The 19,650-nt window shown below is 41.6% G+C and overlaps 1 protein-coding gene across 2 annotated transcripts in view; it reads right to left on the bottom strand.

Annotated features, from left to right (window-relative positions):
* The window catches only part of ric1 (RIC1 homolog, RAB6A GEF complex partner 1), a 131,200-nt gene that overhangs the window by 102,967 nt on the left and 8,583 nt on the right, over positions 1 to 19,650 (bottom strand). For both annotated transcript variants that reach the window (XM_073048365.1, XM_073048366.1), the window contains exon 2: positions 10,944 to 11,051. In XM_073048365.1, coding sequence (XP_072904466.1) covers positions 10,944 to 11,051 — 108 coding nt within the window. The remainder of the gene's footprint in view (positions 1 to 10,943; positions 11,052 to 19,650) is intronic.

Genomic DNA, 19,650 nt, shown 5'->3' with positions numbered 1-19,650 from the left:
TCAGCGAAACGGTCTTCCAGTCTGCGTTGGGTCTCACCAATATATAGAAGGCCACACCGGGAGCACCAGACGCAGTATATCGTCTCACAGCCGACTCACAGGTGAAGTGTCGCCTCACCTGGAAGGACTGTCTGGGGCCCTGAACAGTGGTGAGGGAGGACGTGTAAGGGCAGGTGTAGCACTTGTTCTGCTTACAAGGATAAGTGTCGGGAGAGAGATCGGTGGGAAAGGATGGGGGGGGAACGAATGGACATGGGAGTCGCGTAGGGAGCGATCCCTGCGGAAAGCAGAAGGGGGGGTGGGAAAGATGTGCTTGGTGGTGGGATCCCGTTGGAGGAGGTGGAAGTTACAGAGAATTATATGCTGGACCCAGAGGCTGGTGGGGTGGTAGGTGAGGACAAGGGGAACCCTATCCCGAGTGGCGTGAGGATGGGGTGAGAGATAACTATGTGTTATCTCTCTGGTGTCCACTAACTATAGTTTTCCCTGGAGCTCTGTTGCACACACTATCAGATGTTACTTTTGAAGAGTTCCATGGTATAACCATTACCTATATAATGTTCTTCAAAAATTCTTACTGGATTTACTAACATCTGAAGTTTAAAACTACAGCTTAAAATTTATAGCTTTACACTATGTATATTTAAATCTCCCAATTAATGGAATTTTTGCTCTGTCTACATTAATAAATACTTCCAGAATAATAATGTCTCAGATGGTTTTTGTATTTTTTAAAAATAATTTTACCTAGTGTTTTCTACAGAGGAGCTACCAAGGACTACTTAATAGCCATTGAGGTGAAAATGCTTATATCGCTGAGAAAATAGATTATTCTGACAGAAAACACTCAAATGTCAGTAAAGTTTTAAATATTGACAAAAAGTGCCTGCTGAAATCTTAACTTAATTGTCGCTCACATCAGTAACTTCAGCATCTGTTGATGGTGGAAGGCACGTTGTGATTTTTATTATACAGTAGTTTGGTTTTGGTCAGCTAACAATGAGAAGTCTGAGACTGTCATTTGTATAGTTCAATTATATTCCACTGCAGAGCTGGTTTATAAGCCTATACAAAAATATTATAATACACAGTACAAAAACATCCATGTTGCTTAATTTTGACAACCAGGGAATTTTCTTTATATATATATCTGTTATCTGATAAAATGGCCTTTATAGTGAGAGTTTAAATCATTACAATATTTAAACAGATAGGATCTTTGCACTACCAGTATTCCTATAATCTCCTTCATCACCCCATCTCTTCCTACCCACTCCCACTTGCAATCACTAATGTCATGCTTTGGTAGATTTCTTAATGATCTCTTCTGTGGTGCCAATAAAAAGTCCAAATTACAATGGCTCACATTTACAAACCTTAGTTTAATTTTTGCTAACTATATTTGTACAAAAAATGTTTGATAAATAGCTGGAAAAATACCAAGGTAAGCAATGCATGACATGGAAAATACTGCGAAACACTAAGCTTCCAATAGTGTAAATATTTTAACAACCAACTAACCTTAATATTTAATACAATAGTGTACCTTACAGGCACTAACTATAAAATGATCTAGCAATGTGGCTAAATAGTTCACCAAGGAATATACATTGCTCCTAATTGTGAACTTTGATAGAGATGCATGGAAATGGCTATGGTTATTGAATTTACTGAACCATCAACCAGGCATACCAGTAAATGATAGCTCCCACAGGGAGCAAGTTAGCACGTGAACTTTGAAGTTGAGATTACTCACAATGTTAAGATGGCATAAAGTCAGAAGTGGGTGCAACAGAATACTTTCTCTAACACAAACTACAGCATTAAGAGAAATACTGAATTCTGCTACCACCACACTCTGAAAGAAATCTACAACTTCAGGAGATGGGAATGAATGTTAGAGATTGTTATCCTTCAGAAATTATGTAGGTAAAAGGCATTAATACAATGAGCAGTCCTTTATATTAAAATTATTAAAATTCAAATGCAAACTACAAAGAGTTATCAATTTGGAAGTTACTGGATAAATTTATAAAGAATTATGTACAGAATCCACAGTAGGCTAGTTCTCTGCAGATCCGCGGCATCATATCAGGGGATCTGTCCTGGGGTTACCGAGTAAATGTTATTTCAAAGTAGGCATGGCAGTGCCTTTATTTTCTTAGCAGATTAAGCAGATTCAGCATGTCATGTAAAACGTTTGAAAAGTTTCATAGATGCACAGTAGACAGTATCTTGACAGGTTGCATTATAGGCTGGTATGGAAATACCAATGCCCAAAAACGTTAAAGCCTAAAAGTGGTTGATACAGTCCAGTCCATCACAGAAAAAGCCTTCCACACAATTGAGCACATCTGCAAGGATTGTTGCAACAAGAAAGTAGCATCCATCAAGGACTCTCACCATTCAGTTCATGCTCTCTTCTTGCTTCTGCCATAAGAAAGGAGGCACAGGAACCGTAGGTCCCACACCACCAGGTTCGAGAACAGTTGTTACTATTCAATCAGGTTCCTGAACCAGTGTGGATAACTTCACTTACCTTAATGCTGAATTGACACAGCCTATAGCCTCATTTTCAAGGACTCTCCACCTCTAGTTCTTAGTATTATTTATTTACTTAAGTTTTATTTTGTTTTTCTTTGTATTTGTACAGTTTGCCTTCTTTTGCACATTAGTTGTTTGTCAGTCTTTGTGGTTTCTCATTGATTCTATTGTATTTCTTTATTCTAGTGTGAATGCCTGCAAGAAAATGAATCTCAGGGCAGTATATGGAGAAAAATATGTACTTTGATAATAAATTTAATTTGAACTCGAGATATGTTTTGCCAATGGTCTGACCCTGAAACATTCTCTTATGTATCAGCTAAATGCAGAACAATGGAATAATATTATTTGGCCTACGGTTCCAGACAGTTAAATTTTGCCACTTAGCACATCAAACATGATCATATGCATATTTACTCTACCATTAATTGGGATACTTGTGTATCTAGAGTCAGACTTCAACATTAAATTTGGCCATCTGGGTTTTCTATTCTCAGCTTTAGACAATCCATCTGAATTTCCTTGTCCAATGATATTTGAATATTCAGTTATCTTGTCAGTCACAGTGCTCTCCCATTGTAAATACAGTTGGCCTTCCTTATCTGCAGGAGATTGGTTCCAAGACCCCCCGTGGATACCAAAAAAAATGCGGATGCTCAAGTCCCTTATTTAACCTGTCTCAGTGCAGGGACTTTAGGACCCTGCGGAGCTCGTGACCCATCGCCCACAGTGTTCCTGTTCTGTATAGAACGATCATGATTGAAAATAAAGCGGAAATAATAAAGCGATCAGAAAGAGGTGAAATGCCATCGGTCATTGGAAAAGCGTTAGGCTACAGTTGGTCAATGATCGGGACAATTTTAAAGGATAAGGTGAGAATAATGGAGCATGTGAAGGCCCTGCCCCGATGAAAATTACAATTATTACTAATCAACAGTTGTTTAATTATTGAAATACATACGTTTCTTAAGTGTTTTATATGCATATGTGGTCGCGCTGATACGCAATGAGTGAAAGCAACACACTGAATCGAGCAGGATCTGGTTGAACTGTTTACTGTTTAAATCCGCGCGCGCTTTAAGTCCCTGCTCCCAGCATCCCCCGCTCTTTGCGGGGCGGAAGTGACGTCGGCTTCCAGGCTGAGGTCTGCCCCGCACTCAGAGCCCTCTTGGTTACCGCTGGCTGCGGACTCCCTCGTGACTGCTGGACTGCTGGAGCCGGTTCGCTTGCCGTGTTGGCGAGCCACCACACATAGAAAGGTAAATATATACTATATACTAACACAAACGAGCCACCACATGACCCCCCCCCCCACCCCCGGCGCTAGGTGCTGCAGAGTCCACAGCCTGCACACTGTCAGTTCTTTTAGGTGGCCGGCCTCGTCGTCATGGGGGTGCCACCGCAACCGGGCGTTCAAGGTCTAGATGCGCCCATTTGAGACGGTCAATGGTAAAAGTCTCTTCACAGCTGTCAATGTCGAGAACACAGGTCGTCCCATTACGGCACACTACCTTGTAGAGTCCTTCGTATGGTCGCTGGACATGTTCAAACCTTCTATGTGTCAGCTGGAAGGGTTGCACTGGGGCCCTCACGTGCCTCTGGAATTTGGAGGTTTAACAATGTGTGCATGTCCTGGCCCAGTTCCCGACCTGCTTGCATAGGCCGTGCCACACAAACCTGTCGGCAATCAGCTGGATGGTCGCCCGGATGGAAGGGTGGGCTAAACAGTGCAAAGCGTCAAAAACGCGGTGCCTCCGAGCTGTCGGGACAATGGGCCAAGGTTGCCAGGTGGACACATCGCAAAGGAGCTCATTACCTTCAGGCCCAATGGATACGTCTTCGAGGCAGAGTCCTGAGACTGCGGTTCGGTACACCGGCATCTCGCTGTCCAGTCGTTGCGCCTTAGCTAACGCTGTATAATCCACCCCCGGAGACAGAGAGTGCACTGATTGGACGGAGGTGCGCGACAGCTCGTCGGCTACCACATTGTTCTTCCCAGAGATGTGCTTGATCGTGGTGGTAAACTCCAAGATGTTCGACAGGTGGCGTTGTTGGCGGCCCGACCATGGGTCAGACACTGGCAAACGCAAAGGTGAGGGGCTTGTGGTCTGTGAAGACCGTGAACTCCCTCCCTTCTAGGAAATACTTGAAGTGCCGGATGGCAAGGTACAGGGCCAGCAGCTCCCTGTCGAAGGCGCTGTACTTAAGTTCCAGGAGTCGTAGGTGCCGGCTGAAAAAAGCGAGTGGCTTCCACTGGCCTTCGATGAGCTGCTCGAGCTCGCCACCAACTGCCGTGTCGGAGGCATCCACAGTGAGGGCAGTGGGGACTTTGACCTGGGGGTGGACCAGGAGCGTGGCGTTTGCTAGCATGTTCTTGGCTTGTTCGAAAGCTGCCGTCGCCTCCTCTGTCCAGGTGACCTCTTTGACCTTGCCGGACATCAAGCCAAAAAGGGGCCACATGATCCGGGCCACTGAGGGCAGGAAATGGTGGTAAAAGTTAACCATCCCAACAAATTCCTGCAGGCCTTTAACAGTGCTGGGTCTGGCAAATCGGCCGATGGCTTTAACTTTTGCCGGCAGGGGCACAGCTCCATGGCAGTCAATCCGGTGTCCCAAGAAGTTGATGGCGGGTAGGCTGAACTGGCATTTGGCGGGGTTGATAGCCAGGCTGTAATCACTTAGGTGGTGGCAGAGGTGTAAATGTGCTAGATGTTCCTGGCAGGAGCGGCTGGCGATAAGTATGTCATCCAGGTAGATGAACAGAAAGTCCAGATCTCGCCCTACTGCGTCCATCAGGCACTGGAATGTCTGCGCCGCGTTTTTGAGCCCAAACTGCATCCTAAGGAACTCGAACAGGCCAAAGGGGGTAATGAGGGCCGTCTTGGGTACATCATCCGGGTGGACTGGGATCTGATGATACCCTTGGACCAGGTCAATCTTTGAAAAGATGCGCGCCCCGTGCAGGTTGGCCGTAAAGTCCTGGATGTGTGGTACCGGATAACGATCGGATGTGGTGGCGGTCTCCATCTTCCCGCGGACTTGGGCACCATATGGAGTGGGGAGGCCCACAGGTTGTCAGAACACTGCACAATCTCCATCTTCTCCATTTTCTTGAATTCCTCTTTTGCGAGGCGGAGCTTGTTGGGCGGTAGCCTGTGGGCCCGGGCATGAAGGGGAGGTCCCCGCGTGGGGATGTGGTACATTATGTCGTGCTTGGGGGCTGTTGGCGAAAAACTACGGCGTGATGATAGATGGGAACTCCAGTAACACTCTGGCGAACTCGTTGTCGGAATACGTGACTGAGTCCAGGTGCTGGGCCTGTAACCTGGCCTCACCGAGGGAGAAAGTCTGGAATGTTTTTGCATCGACCAATCATCGCCCCTTCAAATCCACGAGCAGGCAGTGCACACAGATGAAGTCCGCACCCAGCAATGGCTGTGATACTGCGGCCAACGTAATGTCCATGTAAAGCGGCTGGAACCGAATTGCAAGGGGATGGTTCTTGTGCTGTAGGTGCAGATGGTGCTGCTGTTGGCTGCTGTAAGTTCCGGTCCTGTTCTTCTAGTTCGGGTATCGTGGCTCGAGGGGGGTAAGACACTGATTTCCGCCCCCGTGTCCACCAGGAATCTACAACCGGCGTGCTTGTCCCAAACATAGGGGAGGCTATCACGGTGACCAGCCGCTGTAGCCATCAGCGACAGCTGGTCCTGGCATTTCCCTGGAACGAGCATGGCAGTCGGCAGCCGCAGGCCCCGGAACCCCACTTTTGATGATAAAAACACCAAGACCCAGAAGTGGTGCCATCCCTTGGTGTGGGTGTTACGTGCTCCGCTGCTGGGGTGTGGGAGGGCTGGGCTTTCGGCCATGCCGCAGCACTAATTTCGATGGTGGTTCTGCCATTTTGTTTTGCACACCAAAGCACACCCGCGCGGGCAGCCACCCTGCGTGGGTCTCTGAAGTCTTCATCTGCCAGCAGGAGGCGGATGTCTTCTGGCATTTGCTCCAAGATCTGTTCAAAAAGGAGGCAAGGCTTATGGCTGTCTGCCAGTGCTAGCATGTCGCTCATCAGGGTTGATGGCGTGTGGTTGCCCAGGCCATCCATATGCAGTAACCGCACGGCCCGTTTGCAGCGGGACAGGCCAAATGTGCGGATTAACAGGGTCTTGAGTGCCTCGTACCTGTATGTTGCCGGGGGCTGATGCAGAAAGTCAATAACGCGGCCCGCTGTCTCCTGGTCAAGGGCGCCCACCACGTAGTAATACCTGGCGGCGTCTGAGACAATTTGCCTGATCTGGAACTGGGCCTCTGCTTGCTCGAACCAGACCAGGGGTTGAGTGGTCCAGAAGGTTGGCAGTTCAAGGGAATCTGCATTCTGCAGAGCCAAATCGTTTGTGCTGGGTCCAAATGCCGTTGAACCATCGGGGTCACCAATGTGGTCACGTTGATACGCAACGAGTGAAAGCAACACACTCAGTTGAGCAGGGTCTGGTTGAACTGTTTCCTGTTTAAATCCACGCACGCTTAAGTGCCCGCTCCCAGCATCCCCCACTCTTTGTGGGGCGGAAGTGACGTCAGCTTCCAGGCCAAGGTCTGCCCTGCACTCAGAGCCCTCTTGGTTGCCGCTGGCTGCGGATTCGCCCATGACTGCTGAAGCCTGTTCACTTGCCGCATTGGCGAGCCACCACACATAGAAAGGTAAATATATACTATATACTAACACAAACGTTTGACTAACTGACACTAAATAATACTGGGTGTACCTGTTCCGAACTTAGAGAACTTAACCATATAAACTTCCGTTTTTTTTTCGATTCTTGATCCGCGGTAACCTATACACATCCTCCAGTATACTTTAAATCATCTCTAGCTTACTTATAATACCTAATACAACGTAAATTCTATATAAATAGTTGTTATACTGTATTGCTTAGGGAATAATGACAAGAAAAAAGTCTGTACTTGCTCAAACAACAAGTGATTGAGAGAGAACTTCCGGGTTTTCCCGATCCACGGTTGGTTGAATCCGCACATGTGGAACCCGCGGATAAGAAATGCCAACTGTATGTAATTCATTTAAACCATTTCTTGGAATTATTGAAGCAGCCATTGAAATTGTATTGAATTACCCACTGTAAACTTTGTTCTTAAGAATATAAAGAACTTGATGTACTCTTGATTTTGAAGCGATTCCTTCAAACTTGTCATGAAGAGTAAAGACTTTATATCTACTGGCTTCAGTGTGGCTTACTCACTGTAAAATAAATTTTTGGACTAAAAATGGAATTGCACTGACTGAATATTAAAGGCAAGTATTGTAACCAACTTGTAATCAACATACAAATCTACATTCATAATTCTTCATGTCTACATTATTGAAAATAGCTGAAATGAAAACAATAAAAATACATTACTCTGGTTAAAACCACTGAATAATGGCTTAGCTACAAGAACATTTTGAAACAATACTGAGGACTACTGTTATCTTAAAACTCAGGATGTGCAACTTGATTAAGTGCAGAATGTTCCAGTTGACCGAACGTGTTTATTTTAGTGCTCCATTTATAACTTTCAAAACCCAAAGTTTTAAGTTTTACTTCAAATAAAATAAAATCATTAAATATTGCACTCATTGCCTTTGGTGGGATAACTAACAAACTGTAAACTTCCGTTTTATACTGAAGAGACCACGGAGGCAGAGGAAGTCATTAAAATAGTCAACTGTCTGAAGTTCAGGTAATATGCTTAGGGAATACTTGACAGTGAACAGCATCAAAAAGACAACTCTCAAAAGGAAATGCAACCAATACTCTTAACAGAATGTTGGCCACTTCATGAACATAAACTGATCCTTGTGTACAGAACCTGCTTAAAATGGCAGAGCATAACACTCCCTTAAACTTAAAATTTTGAGTAGAGGACACAAAATAGGGACAAATAATCTTGTGATCATGCTGCTCAGGAGGCAAATTAACACTTTTGAACTCTGTTTACAAAATGGCAAGCTTCCAATTTTAGTTAAGCTACAAGAAGCTGAAGTTTTCCTCAAGGAAAAATGCTATCACGGAATTGCTAGTAACATTACCTAGCCTAGTGATCAGCTCTGGTCCCATCTCATTTAATCTTTTATTTTGAAGGAAATCTTTTAAAACTTGATTGTAAAGAAATAGAAAACCACACGATTTGGCACTACCAGGTAAAACAGAGGTTTTCTGTCCAGTTTTATAGTCACTTACAGTACCTTGTAAAAAGTATTCAGCCTGAACCCTTTCGTTCAGGCATGTTACAACTAGGAATTTTGATAAATTTAACTGAATTTTTATTTGTGAATCACATGCTCCATCCCCTCCCCACAGTAGAGTACAAAAAACAAGTAAAATGGAAAAACATTAATAATTTTTTAAAAACCTGAAATGTCAGCAATTCAGAAGTATTCATCCCCATTTGCTCAGTACTTAGTTGAACCACCTCCTGTAGCTGTTACAGCCAATAGCATTTTTGGATAAGTCTCTGCTTAGTGGTGCTAGGAAGTTTATGAACCTTGTAGAATTTTCTCCATTTCTGCATAAATATGACCTAAAATGTGATCAGATCTTCATAAAAGGCCTAAAACTAGATAAAGAGAACCCAATTAAATAAATAACACAAAACATTACACTTGCCCATTTATTTATTGAGAGAAATGATCCAATATTACATGTATTTGTTAGGGAAAGTATGTGAACCTTGGAGTAATGCCTCCTACAAAAGCTAATCGGAGTCAGGTGTCAGATGAGATTGGAGGTGTGGTTTGGAAAAGTGCCCAGCCATATAAAAAATTTAAACAAAGTCAGGTTACTAACAGAGCCTGCTCCTCTCAAGCAAGATCTCTATGTGCACTATGCCTTGATCAAAACAACTTTTAGAGGACCTTACAAGAATTGTAGAGATGAAGTTGGAAAAGGCTACAAAAGCATTTTATGGACCTGAGTGTTCATCAGTCCACAGTAAGAGAAATTGTCAACAAATGGAGGATACTCAGTACTATTGCTACTCTCCCTAAGAATGGGCTTCCTGCCAAGATCACACCAAGAACACTATGTGCAATGCTGAAGGAGGTGAAAAAGAACCCAAGGGTAACAGCAAAAGACCTGCAGAAATGTCTAGAAATGTCTGTTCATGTGTCCACTATAATAAAAATACTGAGCAAGAATGGTGTTCATGGAAAGACACCATGGAGGAAACCACTGCTCTCCAAAAAAAAAATTGCTGCATGCCTCAAGTTTGCAAAAGACCACCTGGATGTTCTACAACTCTTCTGGGACAATGTTCTGTGGACAGATGAGACAGAAGGTGAATATTTTGGCAGAAATGCACATTGTTATGTGTGGACATAAAAGGGCACTGCACAGTAACACCAAAACCTCACCATAACTGTGAAGCACAATGGAAGGAGCATCATGTTTTAGAGTTGCTTTGCTGCTTCAGGACTTTGAGAGCTTGCAATTGTTGAGAGAACAATGAATTCAAAATTGTATCACAACATTTTATAGGAGACTGTCAGGGTAGCAGTCTGTCACCTGAAGCTTAACAGAAGTCGATCAATGCAACAAGACAATGTTCCGAAAGACAACAGTAAATCAACAACTGAATGGTTAAAAAGAGGAAAATGTGTGTTTTGGAATGGCCAAGTCAAAGACTTGACCTTAATCCTGTAGAAATGTTGTGGAAGGACCTGAAGCAAGTACTTCATGCAAAGAAGCCCACCAACATCCCAGAGATGAAACAGTTTTGCAAGGAGAAATGGCCTAAAATTCCCCCAAGCCGATGTGCAGGACTGATCAACAGTTACCACAAATGTTTGGTTGAAGTTACTGCTGCACGAAGGAGACACACTAATTACTGAAAATAAAGGTTCTGATACTTTTTCCAACAAACATGTAATATTCAATCATTTTTTCAATAAATGAACAAATATGTTTTTGTGTTATTTAATTGGGCTCTCTATTTAGTTTTAGGACTTACATGAAGATCTGATCATATTTTAGGTCATACTTCTGTATAAAAAGAGAAAATTCTAGTGTTCACAAACTTTCTAGCACCACTGTAGCTTTGCACAAACTATTGGAGCAAAACAATTCAGGTTTATGGTTTTCTCTAACTTTTTACTTTGAAAGTGGGCCACATTACAAGTTCCTGTTGTTTTATTTCATTCACAGAAATTTGATAAAAAATTGTATTTAAAAGGTTGTAGCCATGGAAAAGAAAATCAGAATATCTGTAATTGCTAAAACAGTTAAACAGTAACACCAACACTACGATCATACGAGTAGCACAAATGGTAGAACTTTTAACAGCTCTTAACTAAGATTCAATGCACAGTGAATAACACTGAAAACAACAGTATGAATCTCATATCTTACCGCAACAGCAATCATGCTGCTATCGGACTTCCATTCCGTCTTTTCATATGATCCAAACTGTGAAGCTGCCTTTGCAGATTCCTTGTAGCTTACAATTAAAACACTGGGCTGAAAGAGAAAAGTTTGTGTTACTAATGATATGCTTATTGCAATAAACCCTGATACCTTAAGCATGCTGATTCAAGATTCCAACTGATAATCTCCCCCACCCTCACTTGTCCTCAGAGACTGACAGAAATCTTTCAAGCGAGTGAACCCTTGCAAGATGTCAGGCCCCAACTGTGTACCTGGATGGGCAAGGAAAACCTGCCCCAACCATCTGGAGTATTCAAGGACATCTCAACCTCTCACTTACTTGAAGGGCATCAATCATACCAGCACCCAAGAGCAGAGTGAGCTGGCTTAACGACAATCGCTGAGTAGCATTCACATCAGCTGTGATTAAATGCTTGAGAGATTAGTCAGTCTACAATTAACTACTGGCTACTAAGCAAGGACCTGGACCCAGTGCAATAAATTTACTAACACAACAGGTCTATAGTGGATGTCATTTCACTCAGTGTTGGACCACCTCGACAATAGCAATACCTATATTAGGCTGCTGTTTATTGATTACTGCTCAGCGTTCAACATTATCCCCTCAATATTAATCAATAAGCTTCAAAATCTGGGTCTCTCTACCTCCCTCTAAAACTGGATCCTTGACCTACTCATCAGGAAACCAGTCAGTGTGGATCGGAAATAACATCCCCTTGCTGCCAATCAACACAAGCGTACTTCAAGGATGTATGCTTAGCTCATTACTCTACTCTTTAAGTTCATGATTATCTGGCTATACACAGATAAAAACACCATCCATAAATATGCCAATGACACAACTGCTGTTGATAGAATCTCAGATAGTGATGAGGAGGCATACAGGTTGAGCGGCGTCACAACAACCTTGCACTCAACGCAAGATGAAAGAATGATTGTGAACTCCAGGAAGGGGAAAATTGGTAGAACACAGTAGTTCTCATTGAGTGGCCAGCAGTGGAAAGGGTGAACTACTTAAACGTCTTTGGTGTCAAAATCTCTGAAAATCTAAACAGGGCCCAACATATTAATGTAATTACAAGAAGCCACACCAGTGGCTATATTTCATGAGCAGCTTGAGAAGAATTGGTATCTAACCAAACACGCTTACAAGTTTCTACAGATGCACCATGGAGAGCATTCTGACTGGTTGCATCACCATTTGGTGTGGAGGTTCCAAGGCACAGAATCAGAAAAGGCTGCAGAGGTTTATAAACTCAGCCAGCTCCTCCATGTGCACTAGCCACCCCACCATCAAGGACATCTTCAAAAGGTGATGCCTCAAGAAAGCTGCATCCATAATTACAGACCCTCACCATCTAGGAAATGCCGTCTTCTCATTACCATCAGGGATGAGGTACAGGAAACAGAACCACTCCACATTTTAAAAACAGTTTCTTCCCCTCCACCTGATTGCTGAATGGTCTATGAAACCATGGATACTACCTCACCATTTTGCTCTTTTTGAACTATTTTAAGATGTATTTTTCTTATTGTAATTTATAGAAATTACATTTGTCCATGATGCTACTACCACTACTGTTGCCATGATATAATATGATCAATTTTGAATCTTCTTACAACCATATCCTAGATTTTATAACAATACAAATTCAGGACACACTGTGGCTCAAGTTCCAGCCTGCCTGAACTAGTTTGCAACATGCAATTAATACTCAAGTAGTACCTTCCTTAAAGGAAAAGTGATCTACAGTGCACTGTTTTGAATATGAAACTAAGCATGGTAGTCCAGATTCTTTTTATCTCTCATCTTCTCACCACCATTTTAACTATCATGAAAGCAGAAGTTACAATCCTTTCCCTACAAGTATCTCATTTTATACCATTGATAAGTTACATTTCTTTACTGCAGAAAATAGGAAAGATCAGAACTTTGTCATTCTCTCAAGAGTTGAAGTTGAAATAAATCATGTCACACTGATATCAAAGTTTGATATTTGTTTCATTTAAGATTCTCTTTCAAAAGGAAATACTGATGACAAATTGATAAAATAGTAGTTTGCACCTTTCTGCTCAGCAATAATGCATTTTTGAGGGATAAGGGGGAGAAAAAGATCAGTTTAAGATCTGTATATGTTTGCATTATTCAATAAGAGTATGTAACTCCTGTAATTGAAGTAAAAAGCTTAATGTTATCCTGGACTTGGAAATTAACACCTCCCTTTTCAATTGTGTTCTTGACTTCTGATGAACAGACTGCAATCAATAGGCAGCAACACCACCGTGATTATACTCACCAATGGTACCCCAAAGGCTCTGCCCTCAGCATCCTTCTTTACTCCCTATATACACATGACTAAGTGACCAAATTTTGCTTTAACTCCATTTTACAGATGACACCACCATAGTGGGCTGAATCTCAAACAACAGAGCATAGAACAGCACAGAACAGGCCCTTCACCTTATGATGCTGTTCTGAGCTTTTAACCTATTCCAAGATAATTTGAATGCTTCTCTCCAATATAGCCCTCCATTTTTATTTCATTCACATGCCTATCCAAGAGTCTTAGATGTCCCTAATGTACCTTACCTCTACCATCACCACTGGCAGTGCATTCCATACATTTACCACACTCTAAAAGGCACCTCCTATACTTACCTATATTTAGCTTACAATTATGCACATTCGTACAAGACAATTCCACGCTAGGAAAAGTCTCTGGCTGTTCACTCGATCTATGTTTCTCATCTTACTCTTCTATCATTACCTCTCATTATCCTTTACTCCAGAGAAAAACCCAAGATTGTTCAAGCTTTCCCCATAAGACAAACTCTCTAATCCAGGCAGCATCCTGGTAAATTTCCTTTCAAATCTCTATAACTTCCACATTTTTCCAATAACAAGGCAACCAGAATTGAATGCAACACATGAAGCATGGTCTACAGTTTTATAGAGCTGCAACATTACTACTGCAGCTCTTGAACTTAATCTGACAAATGAAGACCAACAACCATGTTTTCTTAACCCCTCTATCGTCTTGCACAACAACTTTGAGGGATCTATGGATTTGGATCCCTCTTTTCCTCCACATTGCTAAGAATGCTGCCATTAATCCTGTACTCTGCCTTCAGGTTTGACATTCCAATATGTATTATTTCACACTTTTCCTTATTGAACTCCATCTGTCACCTCTTAACCCAGCTGTGCATCCTATCAATGTCCTGCTGTAACCTACACTAATCACAACAGCACCAAACTTGGTGTCATCTGCAAACTTACGAACACAGCCCTCCACTTCCACATCCAATTTATAAAGATCAAAAGGAAGACGTCCCAGAACAGATCCTTGTGGAACATGAATAGTTACTGAGCTCGAGACAGAATGCACCTCATCTACTGGATTAATGATCCAGTGATCATTAATGGAGAATGTGTGGAGCAGGTTAAGACCTACAAGTATCTGGGAGTGCAGTTAGACGAGAAGCTAGACTGGACTGCCAACACGGATGCCTTGTGCAGGAAGGCACAGAGTCGACTGTACTTCCTTAGAAGGTTGGCGTCATTCAATGTTTGTAGTGAGATGCTGAAGATGTTCTATAGGTCAGTTGTGGAGAGCGCCCTCTTCTTTGTGGTGGCGTGTTGGGGAGGCAGCATTAAGAAGAGGGACGCCTCACGTCTTAATAAGCTGGTAAGGAAGGCGGGCACTGTCGTGGGCAAAGTACTGGAGAGTATAACATCGGTAGCAGAGCGAAGGGCGCTGAGTAGGCTACGATCAATCATGGAAAACCCTGAACATCCTCTACATAGCACCATCCAGAGACAGAGAAGCAGTTTCAGCGACAGGTTGCTATCGATGCAATGCTCCTCAGACAGGATGAAGAGATCAATACTCCCCAATGCCATTCGGCTTTACAATTCAACCGCCAGGAGTAAGATATGTTAAAGTGCTAGGGTTAGGACTCAATGTATTTAAGTAAACTACTTAAGAACTTTTTAGAAGCTATTTATTAATGCTTTTTGAGAGGGTGATTTTAGATGCATATCATATTTTTACTGAGTTAAGTATTGTATGTAATTAGTTTTGCTACAATAAGTGTATGGGACATTGGAAAAAATGTTGAATTTCCCCATGGGGATGAATAAAGTATCTATCTATCTACTACCACCTTCTGTGGGCAAGCCAATTCTGAATCAGTGATATAATGGGGGGAGGGCGAGGGCAACTTAGTGAGATGGTGACATGACAACCTTTTCCTCAATACCAAAACAAAGAGCTGGTATTGACTTCAGGAAGGGCAGCAGTGCACACTCCTGTTTACATCACCAACAGCCTATCACAGCCCAATCATGTAGACACTATAGACTTCTGAGGAAGTAGAGGCACTGATGGATTTTTTTGGCTAAAGAAATTTAGCATGTCCACTTTGACCCACACCAATTATTATAAATGCACTACAGAAAGCATCTTGTCCAGATACATCACAGCTTAGCATGACAACTGTTCTGTCTGGGACCACAAGCAGAAAACATAATCAGAACGTCAACCACCCCAGACTACTTCTCTTCCATCATCCCATCAGGCAGAAGATACAAAAGCCTGAAAGCACATACCAACAGGTTCAAGGGGAGTTTCCTGCTGCTATAAGACTATTGAATGGTCCTCTACTACAATAAGATGGGCTCTTGATCTCACAATCTTGTTATGGTTTCACAGCTTTGTCAGCCTGCTCTGGACTTTTCCTTCTTACTGTAATGCATTCTATTGATTTCTCTTGTACTGTTTCAAAGTACTGATATAATGAAATGATCTATATGGTCATCATACAACAAGTTTTCCCACTGTTTCTCAGTAGATGTGACAATTTACCAACAATCAATTTTCAAATTTAGTTGGAAACAAGACAAGTACTCTTAATCTTTCAATAACTATTAATTTAGAAACAGCTGCCAATGTTTCAGGCATGGTAATGTACAAACCTAAACAAGTAAAGAATTGCCTGAAACACTATTCTGGATTAATTGATTGAGAGCGGAGTTCTGTATCTCATGCAGAGATATGAGAAGCATCACTCCATTAACTGGATGTTCATGTACCTGTCCAAATGCTTTTTATTAAACACTATTGTTCTTGCTTCTATCACCATAACTTCAACATATTGCAGGCACCTATGTACTATAAGAAAAACTGGCTTAGCACATCTTTAAACTTTCCCCCCTCAACTTGAAGCCATGTATTCTAGCATTTGAAATACCTATCCAGTGAAAAGGCCATCAGCCCTACATATGCCTCCTATAATTTTAGGAATTTCAATAAGGTCATGTCTCAGGTTCCAATAGAACAGAGAAAACAATCCATATTTGCACAGCCTCTATACACAGCTAATACTCTAATCCAGGCAGTACCCCAATGAACCTTTTCTGCACCGTCTCCAAATCCTCCCAATCCTTCCTGAGATAGGGTGATCAGAACTGCACACAAAAGCAGCCGAACCAAAGTTTATGCAATTGCAACACAACTTCCCGGCTCAGTCTTATATTCAGTGCCCCCATCGATGAAGGAAAGCGTATCATTTAATTTACCACCCAACTACACCAGTTGTCACTTTCAGGGAGGTATGGACTTCTACCCGAAGATCCCTTTTATACATCAATGCTCCCAAGGATCCTGCAAATGACTGTATACTTTCCCACTTACATTTGATTTCCCAAGCACAACACCTTACTCTTGCTTGGATTAAACTCCATCTGCCATTTCTCCACCCAGATCTGCAACTGATATATAACACAATTCCCATCTACCACTCCATCAATCTTTCCAGTACTTAATTAGCTATTAATTGTAATTAGAGAAAAATTGAAGCATTAGCAAATGCAAATAATTATTACCTACTTATCCAAATAACTATTGAACCTAATAGTTCTATTTTTGGAGGAAAAAAATGGAGAAAGGCTTTGTAACTTAAATGGCATGATTTTAAAAGTTATAGGAAGAGGCATGGCATTCAAATAAATCTTCAAATCCAGCAAAATTGAAAAGACTTCACTGCACATGAAAACCTTCATTTCACTCAGACATGCAGTAAAAGCAGCCAAGAAATAATAAAATTGAATAAAACACTGGCTTGCTTCAGCTAGAATATGGTGGTCAGTTTTCAGGAAGGATGTCACGACTTTGGTGCACATTCAAGTTATGTGGAAAGACAAGCTAAGATTGTCCTCAAAATAGGGGGCAGGGTAAAGAGGTGACCAAATGGCAAGAGGTTTTAATGTTACATAAAAGGAAAATTTCCTCTAGAAATGCAGAAAAATGGCAAAAAAAAAGCACAATGAAAAAGAAAAAGTATTCATGTACCAAGTTGCCTTGATTGGAATGCACTTGAAAGGAGGGTGGAAACACCCTCCAAAGTAACTTAAGAAATGGAACTGGTTATATAGTTTAAAAAGGGAAAAAATTGCTGAGCCATTGAACACGAGTAGAAAAGTGAAACAAATTAGACAGCTTTTTTCAAAGAGATGGTTCAAACACAATGGGCCAATTTTTATCCATATGAACAGTACTGCAAAACACTTCACTGTACCTCAGTATGTAACAATGATAAACCAATTCCAATATATAAAAGATGCAGCACATGAAATTGTTCTTTTCCAAGTGCACAACTGGGCAGAAGCACTTAAAATCCAAAAGATTGCACAACCTTCTGATTTGCAAACTTTGCCAGTCCTTCAACACTAGATCTCAACTATCAATGAGCAATTAAAGCTTAAGAAATAAATTCTAGTCTTGCCAGCTAGGCCCAGATCCCCCAGAATGAACAGAAAAACTTCCAGTTTAAAGTCCGTTGGAAGAATTGAGCTGTTTAAAAAAAAAGAACAACAGGGCATCCTAGGTATTGGGACTCAAAATATGCAGCCCAAGGCATAATAATTATTGCTTGAGCCCTTGACTTTGTGGGAGGATTCTCCAGCAGGTAATGCCTGTTCAGCAGACCCTGCATATCCAGTTCAAGTTAATGCAGATGAAAACTTCACAGGCTGAAGAATAGATCCAGTATAATTCAGCCCAATACTTGATGCAGCTTTCTTTTTCAATGTTAAGCTAACCACATAATGTACATTACTGTCTCAGCTTTATCTAGTAGGATAATTGCTATTCATAAGCTGCAGTTAAAAGCAGCAAAGCTTTTATATGAGATTATCTCAGTCACCCTCAGAAACCTATCAAGACTTTAACATATATGCTCTTCTTTCTCTTTTCATCAATACATTACAGCAGTCTCTAATACTAATTACTTTGTGCAGGCCCACAGTATTCGCCTGTTAATCCAGTCTAGAGCCTGTTAGTTGCTATAATATTGCAAACATCCTACCTGGCCTTCAGTGCCTCTTATCTACTCTATAACAATTTATTAATACTAACTATGGAACACCTGTCCTCTGAGCTACAATTTGGTCAAGAATTCTATCATGTTTAGTCATATCTACAGCGTGGTAACCTTTGCAACCCACAAAATGCTGGAGGAACTCAGTAGGCTAGGCAGCATCTATGGAAAAGAGTACAGTCAACAGTTTGGGCCGAGACCCTTCAGCAGGACCCATGTCTGTTGCTTGGATTTCCAGCATCTGCAGATTTTCACTTGAGCATGTTAACCTTTGCTCTTTCCCATTCCAGTTCATTCCTTCTACCTCAGGGAATTGTCCAATCTATTGATTCATTTTTCACAGCTGTTTGACACATTCCCCTTATTTCCCCTTTTCCTGTGTCCCTTAATCTACCAACTGGAACAAAAACAATTCAAAAGGGTTATTGGTCAAATTATAGGAAAGATTTCAGATGAATGCACAATGCAGTCTGAACAACATCTGTGAGGCTGAATGAAATCTCTCTTCCATTTCCTCCAAAGGCTTTGGAAGAATTACAATTGTTTATCTAATTTTGGTAATATGCACACTCCCAATATTTATTGGGTCCCAGTGCTCTTTCCATGCTTAATGTGGGCAGATTTATCTTTACTCTGGATCCCATCCCATCAGTTAGATGACAATGGAGAAATACTAATGGAGCAGTTTAGAAAACAGGCAGGTTGTGAAGGATGAAAAGATGACACCAACTCTGATCTTGGCTATAAACTTTGATTGGGTAGCCATTTGGTAGAGGAACAAGAGCAAGTATCAAACAGGAAAGATGGACTCAATGTTTAAAGCGGGGACAATCAAATTTATTCAGATTCAAAACCAACTGTAGCAGAATCAAAGTTGTAATTAACTTGTAAATCAAGCCAAATATTTCCCCTCACTTTTTCTTGCACCTGGTTAAAATTCAGATGACATTCAAGCTTTTCGAACACCAAAATAATTTTCACATACCACAAACTTGCATATCCATCTTAACGATTCATGATAAAGAAATTTAATTACAAGAGGTCAAATGCAGACAATTCCATAACTAACTCTCAGCATCTACTCTCAAATGCCAGCAAATTTGGTACTTGAAAGCATCCACATCCAAGCAAATCCCAAATTTGCTGACTGGATTCTGCCAATGAACCCACTTCATTTTCATTTTTCTCATTTTCAATATTTTGAATGGTTCTGAACATGAGATATTCCTAAACTAAATAGCTTTGAGAGATGGCAAAACAAGGATATGATTTTGCTGTATCTGTTAAACAT

Source organism: Hemitrygon akajei, chromosome 6 (genome assembly GCF_048418815.1).
Source record: "Hemitrygon akajei chromosome 6, sHemAka1.3, whole genome shotgun sequence".
Lineage (NCBI taxonomy): Eukaryota > Metazoa > Chordata > Chondrichthyes > Myliobatiformes > Dasyatidae > Hemitrygon > Hemitrygon akajei.
This window is presented reverse-complemented; position numbering and strand designations above follow the sequence as displayed.